Consider the following 25,380-nt stretch of genomic DNA (forward strand, 5'->3'; position numbering starts at 1 on the left):
CTAACGAAAAATGCAAAATGAAGGTATATGATAATTCTATTTCTTTTGATTTAGTAACGATCTATCTGGATACACATACCTCCAAATTTTTTCTTGTCTTATTAACAAGAAATAGCAAGCCAGTAGCAAATGCATGTGTTCTGTGTTAATAATATTTTTTTTTTTATGTATTTACAGGTCATTGCGTATAACTCGGAAGGGAAAAGCTGTCCAAGTGAGGCAGTAGAATACGCTACTTGTCCAGACAAGCCTGGAGCGCCGTCAAAGCCCTCAGTGAAAGGAAAAATTCATGCGCAGAGTTTTAAAATAGTGTGGGGTAAGGTTTCTTTCCAGCTTTGTTTAAACCGTTTCCTGTATTTTATATATGTAGGTATGCAGAAGGCAAGATTTTACCTCAGTAGCCCTTCAGTCAGCAGAGCCATTATGATCCATTTTGGTGAAACTGAGAGCAAAATAGTGATCCACAATACTTAGGGTGGCAGCATGACAGTGTAATTATGTGGGAAGAATAATAAATATGTTGTAACAGGGACTGTTACTGCAGGGGACTGCAATAATTAAAGAAAAGATAGTAGTGTTGATTTGTGTACTAAGAAGTTTTGTTTCTGTGACACAAAAATCAGATGCCACAAAATTCTGCTTTATCAAGAGATGCTTGATCCTGTTTAATCTGTTTCTGTAGATAAATGTTTTTATTCAGTAAGGATCTTGGGAAACTTTGCCTTTTTTTTAGCATTATGATGTGAATCAAGGGAAGGTGAAGTAGTTCTGTGTGATATAATACTTTAGCAGAAAACCAAACAGTTAAAGGTGTTTTTTTTGTTTTTGTTTTTTTTTTGTCACAAGTAATCAAACTTCTCACCTATGTCTCTGTAATAGCCTGAACGGCTTTTCGCTCTATCGAGCTAGGCTGTTAGGTCTGTCTATCTAAATGAGCACCTGTGTCCAGCTGGTGTCAATTAGGGTGCTTTTTGCAAGTTCTCCCAGACGGTTACCAAAGATTTTAATTTACATCGCTTATTTGGAATCTTGCTATTTTTTGATAGATCCACCAAAAGACAATGGAGGAGCAGCGATAAATACATACGTTGTGGAAATGGCTGAAGGCTTAAATGGTAAGTTTGTAGGAGTATATATTCGCATTGAGCTGTATGTTCTTTTTTGTATGTCTTTAGTTGTGAAATATATGGGAAGAGTAAAATATGTATTATGATAATGAATGTTATTGCAGGGGATTGTGATCATTAAAAAAAATATATTACATTGATACTTGCGTACTGGAAGTTTTATTTCTTTGGCTTAGAAAGATGCCACAAAACTCTGGCAAGAAATGCTCCATGTTTAAATCCTAGTGCTTAGAGGTATTCTGTTTTGGAAGAATTTGGCACTTTTCTGTATTATAATAAGCTTAGGGCAAGAAAGATAGGGCCACACAGCTTTGCTGCAGATATGAATGGAACATTAGTATTGTATTTATCAGCATTAAATGAGAATGATGATCCAGCTAGAGTAGATATTTCTGCCATGTTTTCTGTCTTTTCATGCACAGGTGAAAATAACAGTATTTCAAAATCAGGCATAAAGCTATCCAGCTAAATTATTGACAAATCTGGACCTGTTGAGTAACCATATTGAATTAAAGAAACACTCGCATTGAGAATGAGAACATACACTTTTCCGGTGCTGTGTCAGATTAGGAGAGTGCACCATCCCCACATTAAAAAGGCAGCCCTGTCAGGGCTGTCACCTGTGGTGGTTTTAATACATAGTCTAGCACTTTCCCAAACGCGTGTCTGTGTTAAATCACCTTCAGAATGATTTACCCGAGTCTTTCGTGATGATCGAGTGAGCTGTGCATTATGTTTAGTTCCTAATCCTCTGAAACTCTAGGATGCATTAAATTGTTGGGCAGCTTCAGAGCCCAGGTTTCCAGCTTAAGGTCTTAGAAAGAGAGAGAATGCTAAAGAGTTTCTGAATTAAGAATCTGGCTGAAGAGTAAAGAGTGAAATCATTAGCTCAGGTGCCGCTGGGCCATTCAGGAATACAGGATCAAGCTTTATCTATTGTGAACTGTAGTCAAAATGTGTAAAATGAATGTACATGATGCAGTTAAAAGTTTCTTTTCCATGGAAATTTTTGCTTTTATATTTTGCCTGTTGATTTGGTTATGAAGTTTGAAAGTGCTTGCTGGCCCGGTAATAACCACTTTATTAAAGGTGAATTCTCTCTCACTTAATGTGAATATCAAGTGAGGGAGATATTTCGCTTCAGCAGATCTACACAAATTTGTCTAGGAGACTATCTTTATGCGATAATTACATTTTTTCCAGGAAAGTCAAAGCAAGCCTTAAATTTTTTTGGCAGATGTCAGGCACAGACCTATTTACTGAAGCTAGGATACCTGTTGGGGCTGGTCCTGAAATGGGAAATTACACCTTGGTTCATTGCACACTTATTCTTAACTTTTCAGGAAACAAATGGGACATCATATACAGTGGAGCTTCTAGGGAACACTTGTGTGACCGGCTAAATCCTGGTTGTTCCTATCGCTTACGTGTATATTGCATTGGGGAAGGAGGACAGAGCACGGTAATATGAGCTAATTTTTTTTATTAAATAAAACTTCTCTAGCTTTTAGAAAATCTGGTCCAGCAGTTAATGAATACTATCAGAGGAACGGTTGTATAGAAGTGCCTAACAAAATAGCCATAATTAACACCTCCAAGCAGTCCCAGGATTGATGCACAGTGTTTCAAGTTTCTGCCCATATCTGAAAACAATCAATGTGAACGTTCTCCTCTTATACTGTATTTTACAGAAACGGACACCATGTCTTTTTCCTGTAAAATACATTGATAGAATGACCTTTCTTAACTCTGTACTGTCCTAACCCAAGGCAGCAATCTGAATTTCATGTTTGCCATGTGATCAGTGTAGCGCCCTGTCTCAGCAGCTGAGCCAGTCCACCCGGTAGGGAAGGAAGGAGCATTTCCTCAAGCTTGCCTGGTGGTTCTCTGTAGTGTCCTCCAGTGTTTGTGTCAGCCGCTATCAAACCGTTCACGTTGCCCTACTTTTCACTATTCGCTAATAACTTGGCATGCCCTACCATGCTCCCTCACATATACATAATACATACACACACACTTTACCCTCTCTTCTGTGGCCTACTTCAGCGTCCAGCCCCAATATGTCATGCTCTGTTCTTCTCCCCTCTTCCCAACACCAAATCTAGCAAAGCCAGCCCTGGCTGGGTCCCAGTTTCCAGCAGGGCTTCATTATCAAGCTGATCTCTTGTATCCCTGGTCAAAATTTTACAAAGCCTTGCATTCCCGGTATTCACAGATTTTTCCCTTGCTATATCAAATTCACGTGTTCTTCGTTGACGTAGAAGTCTCCTGTGAAAATGGGTGTGCCCATAGCCACCTCGTCTTAAGAATAAATCTGGACTCCTCCAGGGCATAGCCCTGCCCATAGTGTTGGCTCAGCTGCAGTGCTGCCTCTCTTGCTGCAGTTCAGTACGCTTGTTGTACAGGGGAAGGGGGAAGACAATATATTTACCAGTCACGTGGTGCACATATATCCTTGGAGACTTTGGCAGTCAACTTCCTCCTCCCTCCTCCCGTGCTAGATTTGATTAGTTTACAATAAATACTATTTAAGTACCAAAGAAGAGAGAATTTTCAGAAAGGTTCAAACTTCCAGAAAATTTCAGAAGTGACAGAGGAATAGTAAAGAAAGACGTAATGAAATTTTTCTGCAGTTTCTCATGGGCATGTGCCTCCTGAGATACGTTCTGCTTTTCGTGTAAGGTCTCAATGCAACAATACGTTTCAAAGTAAATGAAAAGCAGCCCGTCTTCCAATCTCCTGTTACCTGAACGTATGTAGAAAGCAATTGCGAAATGATGCTCTTTGAGTGTGCTGTAAATTGTAAGGCTTTCCAGCTTCACCTGCTGCATGTTGTTATGCCATCTATCCTTGCGCACTCTCTAAATCAGAGTTGGAAGTTTGTTGTGTATTAAGTCTTACTAAGTGAAGAAAAAGTCAAAATTTCATTTGTATTGCTTCTGAATGTTATTTTTGCCCACCTGTGCTTTTTGAGAGGTTTCTGCACAGAAAGACGTACGTAACCCTTAATGTGCATTAAAATGCAGTAGTTTGCTGAAAGAAAATGAGTTTAAAGTAAGCATGTCATAATTCTGGCATCCATGCTAGGTTCATACTGATATATAACTCTTGTTTTTAATTCTAGTTCTTCTATGTGTACAAAAACACAAAGACAAAGGTTATTTTTGCATATCCTGTGATCACTTTAGCATGTTTTAGGTAGGTATTCTAACTAATACATACCAGGTCACTTAACTGACTGCACATTTTTGAGGCTGAAAAGAGTTCAAGAAATGGAAGATCCTGTTTCTGACTCAAGTATTTGCTTTATTTGTGAGGTAATTGACGGCACTTACTTTGGCCTAAATGACTTCATTAATCCTTTTTTCGTTTGCAGGCATCTGATTCTTTACTCGTGCAGACGCCAGCAGTGGTTCCTGGTCCGTGCCAGCCTCCTAGGCTCCAGGGTAGACCAAGAGCAAGAGAAATTCAGCTGCGCTGGGGTAATTGTATTAAGATCATTAGTTAGTGCAGGGGCTCAAAATGTGTTAGGTGTTAAAATTAAACAATTTTTTTTTCTTGTTTTTAGGACCACCTCAGGTAGATGGTGGTTCACCCATTACCTGTTACGGTCTGGAAATGTTTCAGATGGAAACTGATGAACACAGAGAGGTTTACCAAGGCTCTGATATTGAATGCACAGTGAGCAGCCTTCTTCCAGGGAGGATGTACAACTTCAGACTGCGAGCAGCTAACAAGGCTGGGGTAAGGAGGCAGTCTGAAATGAAATGAGTTGCAGAGAGTGCAGTCACTATTAACTATCTTCTCTTTTAAAAGAAGCACTTTTAAAAATAATTTTTTTCAATGACGTTTTCCTAGTACGCGTTCAGTTGGTTCACATAGCTTACTGCGGTGTGGGAGCAAATTGTTAAGTATCAGTTTGTAATATCTCTGGGCTTTTTAGATGAAGAGAAGAGAATACAGCTAACTGTATCTGAATAATGACATGGGGAAAAGGTTAGGAAATACTAAGAGTTTTATCAAAGCATTATTGCAACTTCAATATTCTTATGTGAAGTAAGATAGAAAACTTTCCTATGTAAAGCTTTGTAAACTGTTGGCCGCCTTTTTTTTTTTTTTTAGATGTAAGCTTTCTAGAACAAAATAATGAGTGTTTTCTGACTTTCTTCTATTATTTTTTTTAATTTCTGAATACATGTTTTGTCAGGTATAAGAATATATTCTCATGTTGGAGTGTTAAATGTTTTTAGACCACCTTTTTCTATAGAACAAGCTTTATTTATGTTACCAAAGTCGTGATTTAAAGACCAAGGCAGGAGAGCTTGCATTTGTTTAATAACGTTCGCTTGATAAACGTTGTCAGCTGATCGTGACAGTTTTTATGGAGAGGTTTGCAGCTTAACGCTTTAAAGCACTGACCTAACCTCTAACCCCCAAAAGACTAGTTTTTACCTCTAGTATTTTTTAAATCCTTGATTTCATTTAGATTAAGATAAAGTTGCAAACTGTTCTCTGTCACTGTGGTGTAGCCTTCATGTAGCTTTGAAAGAAGGATTTGGAGAGCACTTTCCTGTTTTGCCGTAGAGTTCAGAATATCAGATTTATTCTGATTGCATTTGCCATAAGGAAGAGTCTTGCAGTTATTCTGAAGAACAGTCAAATACTGAAATAAATCCTGAATCCACAATTTACAAAGATCTATTTTGTAAGCAAGTAATGCAAAGTTTCAGGCTATTGCGTGCTCCTACTGTGGCAAGTTGTTATTTAAAAAGTAAAAATTCTGATTTTAAAAGTTAATTACATGAACTTCCTTTTTAATAGTTTGGACCTTATTCAGAAAAATGTGAAATTACTACAGCACCTGGACCACCAGATCAGTGCAAACCCCCTCAAGTGGCATGCAGATCTGCTGCATGTGCCCAGGTGTCTTGGGAGGTAAGAATGCGGTGTCATCCCTATCTTAAAAGGATTGTCTTTTAAGTTAAATCTGACTTCAAAAGCTTATGACTGTATTTTAATCACATTTTTTAAACATGCTTACCTGATTATCCAATATTGTTGAGGTGAGCCCTTAGAGGTTTATAAACCATACCAATATATGTCAACTGTAACTCAGTAATCTGCAGATATTTGAATTCTTACTCTCTTCTTTTGTTTTAGAGTTTTCCACAACTGCTGCACTGTTTTTCTGAGTGACGTAGGCCCTTCTTAAAGTTTTTCTCTGGTGTAATCATGTTTCTTTACAGTAACTACATCCACATAATATAGTGCACTATTGTACACTTGCTGTTTTTTATAAGCTGATTTGATTTTGTGTAATTACATTAGTAATAATGTAGCAAAAGCCTAACAGACTTCCTATAAACCTGTAGCATTTAGTTATCTGATTTGAAAAGAATGCGGTAGATAAAAATTAAGCTTGTAGAAAGGAGGATTCTATCTGGAAATATTGTTTGCACACAGCTTTTTTTAATTGCTTGAGATGGAGTGAGGCACGTGAATTACAGAACCATGCGAAGAACAGATGAAAACATTTTATCTGGAAGGTAGAGTTCAGTATTTCGTAGTGGGTGTGTCAGAAGGGCTCTCTTTAATTGCCTAAAAGGCAAACCCTTTTGAAAAAATTTCTTAGGATATTTTGGTAGGATTAATTTGACCAGTTTTAGATCGCTACTTTATGGAGTCACAGGGTGATTAAGGTAGGATTGAACCTCTGGATGTCATCTAGTTCAACGCCCTGTTCAAAAGCAGGGCTAATTTCGAATTTAGATCAGGTTACTGAGGGCTGTGTCCAGTTGAGTTCTGTCCCTCTCCAGGGATGGAGAGTCCAGGGCTTCAGTGGGCAAACTGTCTCACGCTGTAGAATTTTTTTTTTTTTTTTTTTTCTTTCACATCCAGTCCAAATATCCTTTATACTGCATGTTGAGACTGTTGCCTCTTGTCCTATCGCTGTGCAACTCCACGAAGAATCTGACACTGTCTTCTCTGTGCCCTCCCAATAAGTAGTTTAAGGCAACAGTAAGATCTCCCCTTAGCCTTCTTATCTTAAGATCGAATGAACCCAGTTCTCTCCCTCTCATATATCATGTGTCGCAGTCCCCAAGCCATCTTGATAGCCCTCCACTAGACTCGCTCCAGTATGTCAATGCTGTTCTTGCAGTGGGGAGCCCAAAACCGGTTGTAGATTTTTTAGATGCAATCTCACAAGTGCTAAGGAGAGGATAATCATTACTGCTTGTAGTGTTCTTGCTGCACATTGGCTACTACAGCCTAGTATATAACCAGCCTTCGTCAAGGACACATTTGCTGACATGTTCAGCTTGTCCATCAGGACCCCCAAGCTTCTTTTTGGTGAAGCTGCTCCCCAGCCAGTCCGTCCCCCACCTGTACTGTTGCATGGGGTTATTCCATCCCAGGTACAGGACCTCTCATTTGCCTTTCCCTTAGTTGAACTTCATGAGGTTTCTGTCAGCTCCCACTTGTTGAAATCCACCTGGCAGCCATACCCTGCAGCATATCAAACCCTCCAATTTAACGTCATCCATACCCCTGCTTCAGGTAAGGTAAACTCCACTAGAGCTAAAGGAGCAACAGTGGTAACATTGAGAGATGTCTCCATCTTCACTGTTCCACAACAGCCACGCAGAGTTCTTTTGAACAGTTACACCTCATCGTAAATTAAGAGAAAGAGGGTCCTTATCAATCACAGCTCAGGAGCAGCAAATGTTATCCTTTCAAATGATGTTTATATGCAGTCACTTATCTTGACATAACCAGGGAATCCTCTCTTCCTTTCAAAAGAAAGGAAGAAAAATGCTTTGGAGCGATTATTCATTATCTTGTGCCTCAGTGGGATTGCTGTCTTACGATAGCTAGTCAAGAACAGCAGTGGCATTTTTGTTTTTGTTTTTGTTTTTTTTACATGACAAAACAGAATTTTTGTTGATTTGGGAGATTTTTTGGCTTTTGGGGGGTTTTTTTGTTTGTTTTTCATTGACTACTGAAATCTTTCTGTAGTCTCATCTCTTATGTCTGACACTGTGGTACTCCTGAACTTATTGTATCTCAGATAATTATTTCGGAGGGAGTATTAAAACCATTTAATTCCCAAAACTGGGAGGCTAAATTTGGCATCCTAGGGAAGGCAGTGAAGAAAAATAGGCTACTTGGCCAGACAGGTGCCTGTCCCAGCTGCTTCCCCCAACTCTGTCCTGAGATGAGACAGAGCACACCATTTTCCCTTCCCACTGCCCTCACAACCTGATTTCCATGCAAGAGAGCTGTGATGTGCTCCAAAGAAAGAGACCCTAATCTGGAAGATGGAGACGCTAGCAACCAGTGCGCTTTAAAGTTTGTCAGCCCTGCGCTTCAGGCCCAGCCATAGAAAACTTTAGCCCAGTAAATCATCGTCTCAAAAAGGTCAGCTCGTTCTGTTGACTGTTTAGTCTCCTAAGCTAAATATCCCAAGTTAGATGACCTCTGTATTTAACCAAGGGAAATCAGTTACTTGCTTTATGTAGAGTAGCCTGCAACAACAAATACTGATTTAAAACTATAGGTGACTCAAGGCGAATAATGCATTCTGATTTATTTGTATCGTATTCCGTCAGAAATCGGCGAAGAAATCAGAGGGTGAAATTCCTGTGGAATTTCTACAGCTTTCTGACACACCGGTATAAAAATTTTACCCACAGTGTGCTGATACGTAGAAAAAACAACATAGATGTGGTGAGTGTGGTTGATTTTTAGTTAGCGAATTTAAGTCCTAATTACTTGTATCCATTTTAAAGGTTCCTGTTAGTAATGGAGCTGATGTCACAGAATATCGACTGGAGTGGGGCGGCGTGGAAGGATGCATGCAGATTTCTTACTGTGGGCCTGGGCTCAACTGTGAAGTGAAAGGACTTTTGCCTGCCACTATATACTATTGCAGGGTTCAGGTAAAGAGGTAAAATTATTGTTAGTGAAATCTAGAAACGGGGATCGCCGCTGCCATAAAAACATGGTCTACTTTGCTTTTGCAGGCAGTGAATATTGCCGGCGCAGGCCCTTTCAGTGAAGTAGTGGCGTGTATGACTCCAGCCTCCGTACCAGCAGTTGTGACTTGTCTTCGGGGACTAAGCGAAGACGAAGTGGAAAGTCCACATTATTCTCCTTCCACATGCCTTGCTATAAGCTGGGAGAAACCTTGTGACCATGGATCTGAAATTCTCGGCTACAGCATAGACTTTGGAGATAAGCAGCCAATAACTGTTGGGAAGGTTCTGAGCTATTTTATAGATGGTTTGCAACCAGATACAACATACAGGTATGCTGTGCAAAGACGCTTGGCAGCCTCCCTTCCTTCCACAAGAGAAGTTTCTTTGTTTATTTGTTTACATATAGTTTTTATGCTCTGCATTACTCTCAGAGAAGTATTGGTAAATAACTGTGGACCAAAGGGAAGCTTTGCAATCATGATCTTCGTCAATAGATGAGTTGCGTTTCTTTATTTTCCTTACAAGAACAATTTATTTTAGTTTGTTTATTGTGGTAGATCTGTTGTCTCTCTCGTTCATGCATCAATTTGCTAACCAAATTCCGATTACAAAATCGGATTCATAAAGTTATTTTGGCCTGGTTGATCCATAGATAAGTGACCTCTAATCTGTTTGGCAAGATAAAAATCCTTCCGAGGAGGGATCATATCAGCAGTCTTAATTGACTGGATTTTGTGATCTAAAGATGGCTCATCGCACGTTGCAATGCCATTTGTGCAGAAAGACCATCTATTTGGGTGATGTTCAGCAGAAGGAACGTCAGTTTGAAAATCTATCAGTCAGTTTGAAATGGCTTTTGAAAACTCTTCTTACCAAAATCATCCCTTTTTTTTGACATAAAGGTTACTGAAAAATACAAATGTAAAAGTCCGCAATTCTATCTCTAGACCTCCTGTTACAAGGTATCTCCACCTTCCTGTTGCAAGCACACGCTCTCTGTGTTAAAACTGAAAAGGGAAACGTCCATGTCACTGAAATCAGAATTTAAGGTCATACTGATTTCAGTATAACTAGGACATCAGCTGGGTATGTAATTTTCTGATTCCTTAATTTTAAAGATTTATTTTGCATTCTTTTTTAATGCTGTATGTAAGACTGCAGTATTCCTGTGCACGTCATACTTATAAAACAATAATGCTGGCAGTTTAAAGAGCTGTTGCTATTTATGTCAGCAAATTGAAAAATGAGAGGCTTCTACTGCAAAGATACTTAAGCATTTTACTCACAGAAGTGCTTTTATAGAATACATTTTATAAGCTATCGCTTCTTTGTGAAAACAAAAATCACACATATCAACCTGTTCTGTACTCATAAATTAATATAATGTTAAATATTGCTGTAGTGAAAAAAAAATTTATTCATAAACCTGAATATGTTCCTGTATTTTGAAACCGTGATTGATTATTTTAGAGATTGAATTACTGTGATTACTTTTTTCTCATTACCTAGATAGTGTTTTAAACAAGCAAACCTTAGTCTTTCAAAAAGGAGTTCAGGTGCACTTTGCTAGTCTGTAAGGCTGCCTTTGAGATCTGTAAAGTATGCAAAGTAGCCTCAAATTTGTTTTTCCTGCTTTTCCTTTTTAGAAATAAATTTCTTGGCCATTTTTGTAGATTCTTAATTGTAAACCCACTACCAGTGTTGAGTTTGACTACCCAAAACAAACAAACAAACAAACAAAAATCTGTGAATCCTGTCACAGTGGCTGAGTTCTGCAAACACCTCAGCCGCTTGTCTTTTGCCTTCTTTTAGTTTATCCTGTCCCTTTCCAAGCAGACCCAAGATGACTTGTGTTTGCAGGCACCCAGAGATCTGGTAGCAGTTATGTCAGTGTTTTTTAAGAGTGGTGGCTGGACACCAGCCCTTTATTTTCTGATGTCAGCTCTGTTCTAAAAAGCCCTTAAAATTGTACGATAGTCTTCCTTAAACTCACCTCATACTATAACCTAAGCTATGGATATGCCTTTTTTTTCTTTTGTTTTCTTTCCTCCCTTCATCTCTCCAGGATGAAAAATACAAATCCTGTGGTTCTTGGCCCTCAAAAATTTTGGTACGAGGCCTGCGGCGTCAGGAAAGCGTACTGCTCTTGAAGTAGCTGATAGGGCTTTTGCATCTTTGTCCTGATGTGAAAGATGCAAAGAGAGAAATATATTTTATTTTGAACCAGGTCAGCTGCTTAAAATGAGGCAAGGACAGTGGCACTCCTGCATATTCATGACAGTCAGGCAGAGCGTACTATTAAGAAACATCTTCATCATTGAAAGTACCACGTATTTAGTTACTGCTCTTCTCTCCTGGATGTGAATGGTGGAAGTAGCCAGTTATTTTTTAGAATCTACTTTCCAGTTAATTGATTTTCTTTCTTTTTAAATACCAGAATACGAATTCAAGCCCTCAACACTCTTGGAGCGGGTCCTTTCAGCCCTACGATAAAACTGAAAACAAAGCCTCTGCCTCCGGATCCACCTCGCCTGGAGTGTGCTGCGTACAGTTCCCAGACTCTCAAGCTGAAGTGGGGAGAGGGAACTGCAAAAGCATTAACTGACTCCATCCAGTACCACCTTCAAATGGAGGATAAAAATGGAAGGTTGGCTTTCCGCATTGCTTACATCTGCTCTGAATCGCTGTGGTCCGATGCTTGAAAGATAGAATCAAAGGGCAAAATTCCACGTGTTTTAAGTTACAATAAATGTAAATCTTCTCTTCTGGCAAGGGCTCTAGTGTTCTGTGCGGGCAAAATGCAAGATTAGAAACTTCACAGTTTTTTATTTACAGCTCAATATGAGGCATTTAGTTAGATTTTTGTACCGGCACACTCTTCTCTTTCTCTTCTTTGTTAGGTATTTTGCCAATATTAAGTCTAAGCAGTCCTTGTGAACTTTATGTACTTCACAGGGAAGGGGTGAGTTCTTCGCTGCCTGCTGTCTTTACACGGACTTATTTCTAGTGGAAAATAAACTCTAATATTAAAGTACAAATTATTGTTCCAGAATGATCCCCTCTCACATGTTAAATCAGAACATGAGCCTGAGATAGTAGAGCGAGTGCCTCTGCCTAAACAGCGAAAGAGACAATGTTGCTACAGTGCCTACCATGTCTGAACCCAGAGTAGCTTTAGTCTCACAGTGGCGCAAAGTAGATCTGCTAAGTGAAATTGCCTTGAACAAGGAGAAAAAGACATGAGACTCTTAACTGGCAAGGTATATGTTGCCATTACCAAATACTAGGTCATTTTCAGGTACATTGTTAAAAAATGAGTGAAAGGTGACAGAACCCCATCGAAAGAGTTAAACTTGTGCTATGTCCTAGGGCTACCAAAGTCAAAAATCAAATAAGAGTGGCGAAGGTCAGTCTGCTTCAGAATTATAACATCAAAGCGAGTGGCTGCTCTACAAGAGCCGTCAGATGGGATTTGGTGCCCCCCTGCAGCTGTGACTCGGGCCTGCTGCGCAGACCTGAGCTTCAGCCAAGACACCGATGTGTGACAAAAACGTAGGAGAGCAGTTAAGCCCGTGTCTTGACTTACGGGTAGTAAGGGAGAATTGCAAAGGTGCAGGTAGCTAAAATCTAGTCCTACCTAATATTGAAAAGCTAAAGATGTTGGTGGAGCAGATGGCAAGAAAAAGCAGTGTATGCTACTGTTTACTGAGAGGGGACTGCTATCCTTTCCCCTTGTCTCAACTGCAGAAGAGTTTCGGAAAACGCTTAGGATCATCGCTGCCAAGAGACGGTCTGTTTCTTTGAAAGAGATTTTATTCCAGAGTCCTGAGAAATAAAAGCCTAGCACTGGAAAATGAGCTCACTATTTTATAGTAATGTCAGACATCGTTTAACTTTGAAATAAGTACTTCTGGTTTTCTCATTAGATGTGGGGAAATTATGGGAATTTCAAACGAGACAGTATTCTGGCTACTTCAGAAGCCCTTTTCTGTGTTTAAGCCACTCTTTCTATTTTCAGGTTTGTGTCCTTATACAGAGGACCGTGTCATACGTACAAAGTACAAAGGCTCAGTGAGTCAACATCATACAAATTTTGTATTCAGGCATGTAATGAAGCCGGTGAAGGTCCCCTCTCTCAAGAATACGTTTTCACTACTCCCAAATCTGTTCCAGCTGCCTTGAAAGGTGACGATTTCTCCTTTTGGGGGGTGGGGGGAAGCTGGTGGTCGTGGTGGTGTTATCGTATTCCTGTGAAGCATTTAGAGTGCTAAGCTTTTTCCAAAGCGCAGGTGTAGGGATGGTAGGGAAACACTCCTTTAATGCAACAGCCAAAAGCCTAAATGTTTGCCCCTCAAAATGAGAGATGCAGGTCTTACGCCTTCTTCAGCGTCGGAGTGTATTTAGAATCTTTGCTTCCCAGGAGAGCTTGACCAGCCTGGTAATTTGAGGGGAAACTTTACTAGCGCATTTTAAGCATAGCTACTAATTTCTGTGTGTATGTTACCCTTTTGCAACCATCAAATTTTTCTTGCTTTCTGTTGGAGGAAACCTAAATTGTATGAAAGCAAGAGAGTCCTATGTATTGTTAATTGATGTCCCAGAAGAGCTTGATAGGAAGGACGCATTGGAATCTGAATCTTTTGTTTCTGTGTTTGAGACAAAAATAGCACCTAGGTTTTTACAAGCCATTGGAGAATAGTGTTAAGTAATAGAGAAAACAGAGCTAGCTGTTGCTTTTGTGGTTTTTTTCCCCCTTCAGCACCAAGGATAGAGAGAATAAACGATCACACTTGTGAAATCACATGGGAGGTTTTGCAGCCCATGAAAGGTGATCCAGTCATCTACTGCCTTCAGGTCATGGTGGGAAAAGACTCGGAGTTCAAACAGGTATGACACATTTAAGTTACTGTGTGTTTCTTTTAAGTACTTTTGATAGTTAATTCAAATGAAAGATGATTGTGTTCCAGTAAGTTCCTAATTACTCGTGCTAACTTTTTGTTACTAAATAGTCTGAGGTAGTATCTTCTAAAAACACTTTCCCGTAGAGGGAAGAGATTTAAGTAATACAAATACTGCGGTAAGTTGAGGTCTCTGTGGGTTTTACTGGTGTTTACTAAATGTGCTTACTACTTAACACCTCAAGTGATGAGGCAATTGTCCACTAATGGGAAGAACTGAAAAAAAGAAACATCCACTGAGTGATACAGAATCAGTGTTTATGAGAAAAAGAACAGAGCGCTCAGTCTGCTCTAAGAGCTGTCTGAAGACAGTTAACGATATTTTAAAAGGTCTGGTGGTGTCTAAGGCATGTGAAAAGCATTTTTGTACAGAGACCTGCTGATAGGAGAGACCCTTCCTGAGCAGTGTAGAAATTCAGGTGTGCAGAAACTCTTTTTAATATAGCTCAGTCATTAGTTTCTTACCATAGGACCATCTCAGTAGTGGGACATGTTATAACCACTGAGGCAGCACAGTTGAAAGAGTGTTTTAATTTCAGGTTTGGTTATCTAAAGGTACAGTTTGGCATACCAACTTATAAATTAGTCAACGTTTAAAAGAGGATGTGCAGTGCTAATTTAGCTTCCCTATAAACTGCCTGAAAATTGACATGAAATTAGGCTTGTAACCTCTGTTTCAGACTATTAAGCAAGCAGGTTTCCTTTCAGAAAGGAAGCACAATTAATTGTGAGATATTATAATTTTATTATAGGCCAATAGTAAGTAAGTGTCGTCTCTGCTTTGGTAGATTATAGAGCTTAAATGTTTTCATAAATCATAATTTCTGGTGTAGCACTATATATATTATGTCCATCTGTTAAATTTTTCTGTACAAGATGAATGGTAACCCGAGGTTTGTTATCTTGCAGTGTAAATACTCTTTATTGTAACTTTAAAGTTGTAAGTGCAACATAAAGTATGCACGTAGGGTGTGGTCAGTGTACTTGCTTCTAGATAGGGACTCAGACCAAACTTCCATTAGCAATGTGCGTTGCCCCATGAGCTGGACAAGAAAATAAAGGTTACACTTAAAGCCTGGGTGTAACAAATGTGAGTGAAGTGCATGATTCCTTACGCCTCTTTGAAACAGTTTAGCACAGTAAATTAAAATGAGAAGACCAGTTTGCAAAAATTACAATTGGAGTAATCAAGAAGTAGACACCATGGAAACAACCTTACAGACACTTCAACCTGATGGTGAGAACTTTCTTTGTGGACAAAACATAAGTTGTGTCCTTAAGGCAGAGCGTGGGCATTCACCCTAAGCTTCTTACTGCTATTTCCCTGCCAAAACAGAACTCTGTTCTCCTCCCTGATCTGCCAACTGAGTTGCTCATGTCATTGCTCCATATATGCTTCAGACAAAGTAGGTTACTAATCTGTTTGAGCTATGTCAACTAAGCTCTTTTTGACTGAAATCAGTTAGGAAGCAATCATAGAAATACCCCAGTAAGCAAATTTATGGGGAGAGTTAACTTCTGGCAAAGCATCGAGGACAAGCAGCTGAGGTTAGTACCTGATGCCGGCTGGCATAGCTGTGGCTAGAATAGGATGTATGATATAAATTAGCAGAATTTTAAGGAAGCTGCACTTCCGATGAACTGCCCATGTCTCAGTGCGGGAGCGGTCTCCAAGATGAAGAAAATCTTTTTTCCAGGAGTCTCCAGATTGTAGATTCTAGTAATGCTCAGCTGCCCGACTGTCAGAAGGACTTTTCGAGCCCCTTAGCAGCTAGGCACAGCAATAGCTCTTCGCAGAACAAAATCAGAACAGATTTCCTGCTGCTTTGATTGAACAGTTGGTAGTTTGCACTTGTGAAATATTGTCCAACGTTACAGGAAAAACTTCTGGATGACCTGATAGTTCTGTATCTTACTGCCAATTAAATAAAAGAAATCCAGATAACGAAATGAAAAACAATTAAGGTGTTTGAGGAGAGAAGTCAAACCTTTGTACCACGCTGCCCATGTGACAGCTCCGTTCCTGCAGAAAAACCTGCAAACAGCAAATTGTCCCCATATGGGGTTTCATTGGCTCTAAAAGGACCACAGTTAACATGGCCACAAATTCATTTGAGAAACCAGCACTTGTTTTTCACTGAATTAGGCACTTGGTGCTAAGAGTTGTGAACTGAACTTGAGAGAAGAGTCCTCTTGTTAGCCAGCGAATTGGGAGACCCATGGAGAACGCCCTGATGAAAGTACTCTTATCTGCCTCTGGGGAGCTGCTGAAATTAAGAATCACAAAAAGGACTCCTTGAGGGTTTCTTGATGCAATGTTTGTTGGGAGAAATTACAGAACTTTTTAAAATGTCTTAACTACAGCAAAATGTTGGATTGATCGACGTTAATGAAGTAGTTTGATATTGAGCTAATCACCTAAAATCCCGCAGTTCCATTTTAAGTGGTCACTAAAAACACCTTAGCCCAGGGGCTTCTGAGAGAGTTTATTTGCTGTGTACTCATCGTGTCATAAAAGAATTAGCAGTGTTAACTACGTCACTAAAAGACCCGGGACTTTTTATCTGGCATTGAAAGTGTGTGTGTGTGTGTGCGTGTGTGTGTGTGTGTGTGCGTGTGTGTGTGTGTGTGTGTGTGCGCGCGTTAGAGAGAACCGTTTGGCCGTTTTTCTGATTGATTGTACTTTTCCACACTACCTTTCACCATAAACAAAGATATAGCGATGGATGCGTGCATGCATTTGTATATATGGAATTTTTACTTAATACATCCTTTTTTTCTTCACTGACAGATTTATAAAGGTCCTGACTGGTCATTCCGATACACAGGCCTCCAGCTGAACTGTGAATACCGTTTTCGTGCATGTGCCATTAGACAGTGCCAAGAGACAGTAGGTCATCAGGACCTGGTCGGCCCCTACAGTGCGCCTGTACTATTCATCTCTCAGAGGACTGAACCACCGGCAAGCACCAACAAGGACACTGTGCAAACCACAAGGACACAATGGTCGCAGAGCGACCAAGTGTGTGCTGCTGTCATCCTTGCACTTTTTGCTATCTTTTCCATTCTGATTGCTGTTATCATTCAGTACTTTGTAATAAAGTGAAGAAAACAGGTTTATTTTAGAACGCTGCCCATTACATTTTACTTTCTCATAATCGAAAAATAATTCTGTTCTCTTGCTTTTACGAAAACAGGCATTTAGCACCGGCATCAGGACTGTCGCAAACCTTTTCAGCCACTTTAAAATGCTTACTGGTAGGTGTAGGCTGACACGTGTTATTAAAATGCAAGCCACAGAAATACAATTTTTTCTTTAATATGCCTTCTTGCAGTACAAACTTTATATGGGGCAAGCAGTGTTTAATTAAAAGAGTTTGACCAGTAAACACAAACATAAAAACGGTTTCCTGGCCCGCACCTTCAGGGTTGCTACCATAACAGGGAAGAATGTGTAGAATGCATTTAAAACGTACACTAACAAACTTGTGCTGTATACAATATTAATCTGATGCTGTGAAAGCAATTTAGCGCTGTATTTCTACCTCCTCATTTGTCTTAATTATTTGGGAAGCAGGATTATGATGAAAAATAGAAGGGGCTTTTCTCAGGCAGCAAATAATAAACTGGATGGAAGAGTATGTGCGAAAGAAGCTTCTTACCTGATAAATGTGGAGTTCTTCACTGCAAGTAGATGTTTTTTGAAAGACTACAAGGGGATGGCACAAGTGGTTTATCTTGCCCCCAGGATTTGATGTTTACTCATAAAAATGCCTCTTTAACTTCTTATGAATATAGAAGGGAGAGTGTGAGAGAACTTTTTAGATTTATTATTTAAATGAAAAAACTTGTTTCTGAAGCTGACCTTTGATTGGATGCAGTTTATACCGATGTCTGTGCCCTCTGAGTTTGGCTAGTTATAGGTTTTTCTGAGACAAAATTCATTATCGAATTTTTGCTCTTACCCCCAACGTTCACTTGCTGTATCCACCAGAATCAAGCACTGCCTTTTTTTCCTTCTTTTCTTTTTTTTTTTCCCCCTCCTCCTTTGGGGCACCAAATCGGAAGACAAAGTGTAGTAATTTGCACCAGAAAAACTTAAAGCTGCTTTTTCTTGAGATCCTAATGTTTAATGTAATGTCTCTCTGGATACTGTACCAAATTGTTGGTTGCATGTAGTTAATGTTGCATTAGAGCACTTTGCAATTGCATAACTCATCAATGTTTCGTGAGCTTGCATTTGTGAGTTCTGGCATGACCAGACTGAATTTTATCAAGCATCCCATTGAACATCTTGCTAGATGTCAATGACTGCCAGTGACACAAAGCTTGTAGTGAAACTATCTTTAAAAGATTCTTGTCTCATCACACTTGCGTTGTTATACACGTTGTAATTAGCGATTTTAATTTATTTGAGTTACGAGATAGTGGATCATTAATGACTCCTAGTTGTGTTGAGTTTAGCATTTTTAATGGTATTAAACACTTCTGTCAGTCTTAATAATAATAAAAAAAAAAGGAACCTCTGTCTTGTGCTTTGAAGATCTCTGAAGAATTTCTTACCTTAGAGCGGGCATGTATTGTAACTGTTTATACGTCCAATGATCTGTGCTGTAGAATAATGTTGCTGAGTTTTGTTTTAAAAAAGAAACGGAGAAAGAACGTGGCCTCCCAGTGGCAAGAATGATCTGTCTTTAAAATGTACTGTATGTTTACACTTTATTTCAAATTTGTCATTTTTATGTATAGGCTGATAAACCTTCCCACAGAATACCGTGATAACCGGTGTTTTCTAGAACCTTCTTAAAAGTGCCATGTTTGGCAGTACAAATGCGGTTGCGGGGAATAGCCCAGAGATTTCTTATGGTTGAATGTCTAAAATGGTAAGATTTGTTACTACAGTTAATCTGCAGTGACTTATGTTTTTCATAGTAAAACTCAAATGAACTCCTATTTTTGATAGTCATTTAATAGTGTATTTGCCATTTGAGCCTCAGTGCGTATTACTGCATTGAAGACAGTTTTTAATGTAATCTTAATTTTACCTCATATACTGTACATTCCAAAAAAAAAAGAAAAAGGAAGAAAAAAAAAAACTCTAAACTTTTTAAAACGTTATAGATACACTACCAAACATATCACTTTGCAATTGTAAAAACGTCGGACTTCATGAAGACGAAAATGTATAGTCTCATAGAAAAATACATAAAACTATGTAGCAAAGTATCTTTAAAATCTGTGGAAAATAAAAGTATCATTCTTTGTTTGTGGCGCGTTGAGGCTGTTGGGGTGCGGCCGCCGGGGCAGGTGCCTTTCGGGGCGGTTTGGGGCGTTTCAGCAGCCCGGCGGTGCAGTTGGGGCTGCAGTGGGGCGGGAGGGAGGGAGGTTCTCCAGCTGCCGCGCGCCTTTCGGAGAAAACTCCCCTTTGCTTTCCTCCATGTCAGGAGAGAAAGAGACGGGCGCCCCGGGGAGCGGGAGGGAAGGGAGGTGCGGAGGGTGGTGGGAACAGCAACGCGGGCGAGCTGTGGCCGTGGCGAGCGGCTGTGCTCGGCGCTGCCTGTGGCGGGTGCTCATCCCCGTCACCACCGCGTGCCTGGGGCTCTTCGCGGTCGGCGTGGCCGGCAACGTCCTCACGGTGCTGGTTGTCCGCGCCTGCTGCGACCTGAAGACCGCCACCAACCTCTACCCGGGCAGCGTGGCCAGGTCGGACCTGCTCATCCTGCTGGGGCTGCCCCTGGACCTGCGCTGCCTGTGGTGCTCGTGGCCCTGGGTCTTAGGGCAGCTGCGGTGCCGCGTCTCGCGCTACCTCAGCGAGGGCTGGGCCTCCGGCGCCGCCCTCCGCATCACCGCCCTTGCCGTGGAGCGCTACCTTGCCATCTGCTTCCCCCTCGAGGCCAAGGCGGTGGTCACCCAGCGCCGGGTCAAGGCCGTCATCGGTGCCCTCTGGGCCTTCGCCTTCCCCTCCGCCGTGCCCTTCTTCTTCCTTGTCGGCGTGGAGCAGGCTGACGACCAGACCGACTTCAGCCGGGAGTGCAAGCCCACCCCGCAGGCCGTGGAGTCGGGGCTGCTGGGCACCGTGCTCCGGTTCACCACCACCTACTTCGTCCTGCCCGTCGCCTGCCTCCACGTCCTCTACGGCTGCATCGGCCGGCAGCTGTGGCAGAGCAGGGTCCCGACATGGCCCTCTGGGAGAAGGACCATCAGGATCTTGGGCGAGTGCCCCCAGACCGCCTCCACCGTGGGAGCTTGTCCCACCTCCACCGGCACAGAGATGCCCCAAGAGGCACCATCACGGTCAGGCTCGTCTCGCTGGCAGGTCCCGGCTTCGTCCCCGCCGACAAACCCCCCGAGAGGCTCCCTGCTCCCCCGGGAGGGCTTTCCGCTGGGCGATGCTTCCCTGCGGTGATCTTGGGACCGCACGGCACTTTGGGAACGGGGAACCGGAGGAGCCGCGCGGTCCCACTGCGGGCAGAGGTAGCGTGGGCAGCAGCAGCGGTGTCGCTCTGCTGCGGCTGAGGCTTCATCGGGTGCAGCGCTAGGCGTCGAGCAGCTTCATTGTCTTCTGCGTAAATGAGATTTTAATTTTACCAGGCAGAACCGAACACGAGGCTCTCAGTCCTCCGGCACTTCATAAAAGCAAGGTTAGATCAGCAGCCTCCAGCCGTCTCCCAGCGGGCAGGCTCTTTATAGAAAATGAAAAATAAGTTTGATTTTTCTTAGCTGTCTCTTGTGGATCTCCTAGAAGTGATCCACTGAAATCCATTAATAAGCATGAAATAAATTGTCCTAGTATTATTTTTTTAACCTCTTTTTTTTTTTTTAATTACCTTCAGTGAAGGTTTTGTTCGTTGGCTACACGGGAGAGCTCTTTTAGTAGGGATGCAATCAGCTGCCGAGAAATAGGGTAGGAGTAGCACAAAGGAAAGAAATTAAAAAAGCTGGGGAATTCATTTTGCTCGTTTCCTTGAGGAAAGTGTTTAAATTGGCGTGAGTACAAGGTTCTTCTAACACAAACACCCATGTCCAAGATTTCTTCAGATTGCATTGGAGCGGACTGATACTTGCTTGTCTCAGAGGAGCCGGGGCACTGTGTTTGAGACAAATTTCAAGCATTAACTTGCTTTGGTTATATGACTTTTTTTCTAAGCTCCAAGAAACATGAAGGATCCTCGCTAAATGATTATTTGTTTTGTTTACATGCAGAAATGGACAACTAATTAAAAATATGGATACAATAATTTATTCCATAGGAACCATCGCTGAGAAATGTATTAGCTCGCAGTTGTCCCTTTAAACCAAACATGCATTTAATTGTTCCTCATCTGCTCCTGCTGTTGTTGCCACTGCAAGAATATTTGGGGTTAGTATTCCTTTTACAGGTGTTAGGCTAAAACGCAGACCAAGACTAAGAACAGCTGTACTGACTCAGGCTAAAAAGATCTACCTGGTCGAGCATGTGTTGCCACCAGTAATTGTCTGGGGAGACGTGTAAGAGACTCCATTTCAGTGGCGAAAAAAAAAGAGTAAGCAGTAGGTTTTTACACCAGCAACCACCACGCTGCCATAGCGCAAATTCAGTGAGAGCTTGGATGACTGAGGTTCCCACTTGTGAAAGAACGGCTCTTACTCGACAGTCTTTTTCGGTAACACGCACCTAATAAAGAACAACCCTGTGTGAGGAGCAGACCTGCTCTGTGCTTCCACGGAAACACCTCTTCTTATTTTGATTTTGATTTCTGTTTTCCTATCATATACATGAAATTACTGATGTTGCAGGGGGGGGATTGTTGTTGCAACCGATCTTCTTACACACGTTACACTGCCGTTACAGGTGTTTTCGTTTTTTTCCCAGCTAACTTAGCTCTTGAGGTTTAGCTGAAGATTTTCCCAGTTATCTTCTTTTGAGCTAACTAATAATTGGGCTTGATGCTATTCCCATTTGCATGGCTTTCCACCAGTTTAACGCCGTTATTTCCATACATCATTTGTACCAGTTAGAAGGACCTGCCGAATCGGCCGCGTGAAATTTAGATTACTGGATGCTTGCAAAGTTAACTTGACTCTTAGCCCTTGCATGTGTTGCTTTGTCCTGCAGCTATGGTGGTTCTGGCCTTTGTAATTTGCTGGTTGCCTTTCCACGTTGGCGGGATCCTATTTATAAACACTCAGGATACCAGGATGATCTCCCGCTGCTCTCCCAGTACTTTAACGTCTTCGCTCTGCAGCTTTTCTGGAGGAGAAGGAGGAAGGAGTACACGACCACCTTCTGAGACTGCGTCCCAGGCACCACCGAGGTATTCCCTGCAGCGGCAGGGCAGAAACGGGTGGGCGCTTGTCAGCGCTCGTGGCGTTTTGTCATTCTCTGTATTCTGAACTACTTGTATTTTTGTTAACCTAGTAAGTAGGGACTGTAAAATAGTGAGAACGACGTGCAACTCGTGAAAGGTAACACAACCGGAAAGGCCAGAGTAAATTATCCATAAAACTGTGGTTTCAGCTTATTACATGTTCATTGTACATGTGTTCTCTATAATGTCTAGTATTTTCCAGCAAGCATAATGTCAAGGACTGCACCCGAGAGCTGCATTTCATCTCTGACCTGTGAGGCTTCCAGCCGTGGTCGGAGCCAAAACCTCTCACTAATGTAGTGCCAGACACCTGGAGGGCTGCAGGTTTAAGGAAGGCATGTGGCATATGTGAAAGCATGTGGCATGGGATGCAAAAGGGCCTGTTCAATGTGGCAGCTATAGCACAGGTAAGATTTGCTTGCAGGAGACATATAAGCAGAGCAGAGCAGGTGCAGTGAGTCTGAACACCTTGCAGCCTGCAAGCGTGCTGCTGCTCTGAGAGAGCAGAGGTAACTGTGGCGAGGAGCTGCAATTTTTGCATTGCTTTGCCAAAGCTTGCTTTTCTTCGAAATAGGTCCTTCTCAAATGCACAAGATGCCCTGGGGCACAGGTAATGCTGCAGTCGAGGTTTGCTGGGGATTTCCTGGAGCTCAGAAGGAAACCAGAGCGAAACGTTGAGGCTCAGCGCAGCGCTCTGTGGTACTAGGTGCAATGGTGGAGTTTGCATTCAGGAAGCTGCAGGGACAGATATAAAATTAAATCTCTCAGGCAGTTTGTATCAGTAGATCTTAAAGTATTTTATCATGGGGGCAAAGCATAATATTCCCACTATATTGAAGGCTCAAGACGAGCCACTGTGTATGACTTGTTTCTGCTTCGGGCTCAGTATCTCCAGTGACAGGACAGGCGCAGGCTTGCACTAGAGGGACAAACGTGAAGTGAGTGGGGCTCTCTGGAGCCTGCCCAGAGATCACTGATGTAACCCTCGTGTGCGTAAAACTCCTAGGAGCCAAACCAACAGCGCCTCCTGCACAGCAGGCCCTCTAGCAGGAGCCCTTCGGTGACCCTAAATGTTGAGGCTGACACCTACCCGGTGCTTCCATGAGCCACACAAATTTCCAGGCAATCCTCTTAAGCCAGTGGCTTTCAGAGCCACATGCCCTTTTCTGCCTCTCGCTTGCTCTGTCCTCAGCCGCAGGTCGCTCCGTCTGTGTGACACCCTCCTGTCTGAAGCGAGATCCCTCCCATTTCTATCTCCACCCTTGGACACCATCCAGCATTTTCCTCACCTCACCGTAGGGCATGGCTGACCCGGCCTCCTCTTCCCTTTCCTCCTTCCAGTCAGGACTCACCGAAAGGATTCTTTTTTTTTTCTTTCAGAAATACTTTGTGCTAAATCATTCTGCCAAGGGTCTCGTTCAAGCCAACAGGGGCTGGTTTGGGGTCATGTTCCTCACCCGCAGCCTGTCCCCATTAGCCACAAGTTCATGTGAACAGCAGCCATCAGAAAACCCAGCCAGATCCTGGGGCCATGCCTGTACAAGGTGCCATATCCAGACCATGTGTGGCAGGTTGCTACTTAACCTGCCAGAGAAACTCATCTCCCAAAGCTGGTCTCAACATCACTTCTCCAAGGGGCAGCAAGGGCTGTGCATGAGCAGAGGTGGCTGCAGCATCCCTGGTGCGTGTCCATGCTGCACAGAGAGGTATGCCACGCCACAGACAAGGCAGAGAAGCCCGAGCTCAGTGCACAGCTCCATGCTGCACTGATAGGTTTTAAAGCCTTTGAGATGGCAGAGAAGTAGATGAATCTAGGAGTATATCCGATCCTGAACCTCCTCTTTAAAAGTACGACACGTAAGTTCTTTGAGACTAGTTGGTGTCAAAAAAAATTAAAGAGAGAAAAATCTGAACCCTTAAGAAGAGCTAGATATTCTTTTTTTTCCTGAGACATAGTGAGGAGGGAACCATTGCTTTACATGGTTTCAGACCTGGGGTGCTAAACCCAACCGCAAACTCCCAGTGGCCACAGCAAATTTCAGCTCAGTCTGAATTGCCTTTGGAGGTGGGAAGGTCCACCGTGAAAGAGCAGCCATTTCACCAGAGCAGGTGCAGTCCTTCCTGACAGCCTCATGCAGACACAACGACGATGCCACAGGTCCCACAGGACAGCGTGTGGCTCAGGTGACAAAGCAGGGCAGAAGAAGATGAAATCCAGAGTGGCCTCCCTTTCCCCACGTCACTTTAAGGCAAACTTTGAGGCAAAGACCCTTATACTCCGTTGGTGTCCCACCAGGGTTTCCACTTTTGCTGTCACCGAAAGGTCTCAGCCGGAATGTGCCAGTGCTGCATGGAGCATTAAAGGGGCACAGAGATACCCAGGACTCTTGCTGGCAGCACATCTGCCTCCTTGTATTTAGCCTATCATCAGGTTGAATTCTGTGTCACACATATTGACTCCTTAACCCCAGTTGCTCTTTTTCTTTATTTCTGAAAAGATCAAAGAAAATAAACAGACATCCTTCATGGAGCTCCCTGGTGGAAAACCTGCTGTGGGTCACCACTGTGCCACCTCTTCCCACCCCCACAGCCACCACTGAAAAATAACCCATGGGCCTCCATGTCCCATGGCTGTGGATGGGAACGCAATCATGGTCAATATTCAACACAGGCTGCACCTTTGCATTCCCCAGCTGGCTTCCACGTAGGGGAGGTCTCACTCATGCGCTCACGCTGTAATGGGCAAGCTGGAGTCCCCTTGAGGTACCTGGGGGTGGTTCAGAGGCTCGTCGGTCTCCTTGCCTTCCCCAGCCCAATGCAGCTGAGCTCTTCAGCCCTTCCGGCAGAGGAAGGAGGACTCCTCATGCTGTCTCAGAGAGGGTCTGTCTGTGGCTTTAGAGCTGTCTTGGCTGTGCCAGGTAACCCAGGTTATCACTTCTTTGATGCCGGCCACGGAGCAAGATCAAGA

At 42.3% G+C, this 25,380-nt stretch overlaps 2 protein-coding genes across 16 annotated transcripts in view; both read left to right on the forward strand.

Moving 5' to 3' along the window:
- FNDC3A (fibronectin type III domain containing 3A) overlaps positions 1 to 19,330 on the forward strand; it is a 123,308-nt gene extending 103,978 nt beyond the window's left edge. For all 15 annotated transcript variants that reach the window (XM_068929842.1, XM_068929839.1, XM_068929845.1 and 12 more), the window contains 12 exons: positions 178 to 316; positions 1,047 to 1,115; positions 2,471 to 2,589; positions 4,504 to 4,609; positions 4,696 to 4,871; positions 5,949 to 6,062; positions 8,918 to 9,067; positions 9,152 to 9,435; positions 11,544 to 11,753; positions 13,125 to 13,291; positions 13,866 to 13,993; positions 16,856 to 19,330. In XM_068929842.1, the coding sequence (XP_068785943.1) occupies positions 178 to 316; positions 1,047 to 1,115; positions 2,471 to 2,589; positions 4,504 to 4,609; positions 4,696 to 4,871; positions 5,949 to 6,062; positions 8,918 to 9,067; positions 9,152 to 9,435; positions 11,544 to 11,753; positions 13,125 to 13,291; positions 13,866 to 13,993; positions 16,856 to 17,170 (1,977 nt within the window). In that variant the 3' untranslated portion in view covers positions 17,171 to 19,330. The remainder of the gene's footprint in view (positions 1 to 177; positions 317 to 1,046; positions 1,116 to 2,470; positions 2,590 to 4,503; positions 4,610 to 4,695; positions 4,872 to 5,948; positions 6,063 to 8,917; positions 9,068 to 9,151; positions 9,436 to 11,543; positions 11,754 to 13,124; positions 13,292 to 13,865; positions 13,994 to 16,855) is intronic.
- MLNR (motilin receptor) lies at positions 18,936 to 22,334 on the forward strand. The gene is given in 6 exon segments (XM_068932642.1): positions 18,936 to 18,947; positions 19,509 to 19,597; positions 19,599 to 19,626; positions 19,628 to 20,276; positions 22,160 to 22,248; positions 22,251 to 22,334. Coding segments are annotated over 6 exon segments (951 nt in total).
- Positions 22,335 to 25,380: the final 3,046 nt, after the last annotated feature.

The sequence above is a fragment of the Struthio camelus genome, chromosome 1 (assembly GCF_040807025.1).
Source record: "Struthio camelus isolate bStrCam1 chromosome 1, bStrCam1.hap1, whole genome shotgun sequence".
NCBI lineage: Eukaryota > Metazoa > Chordata > Aves > Struthioniformes > Struthionidae > Struthio > Struthio camelus.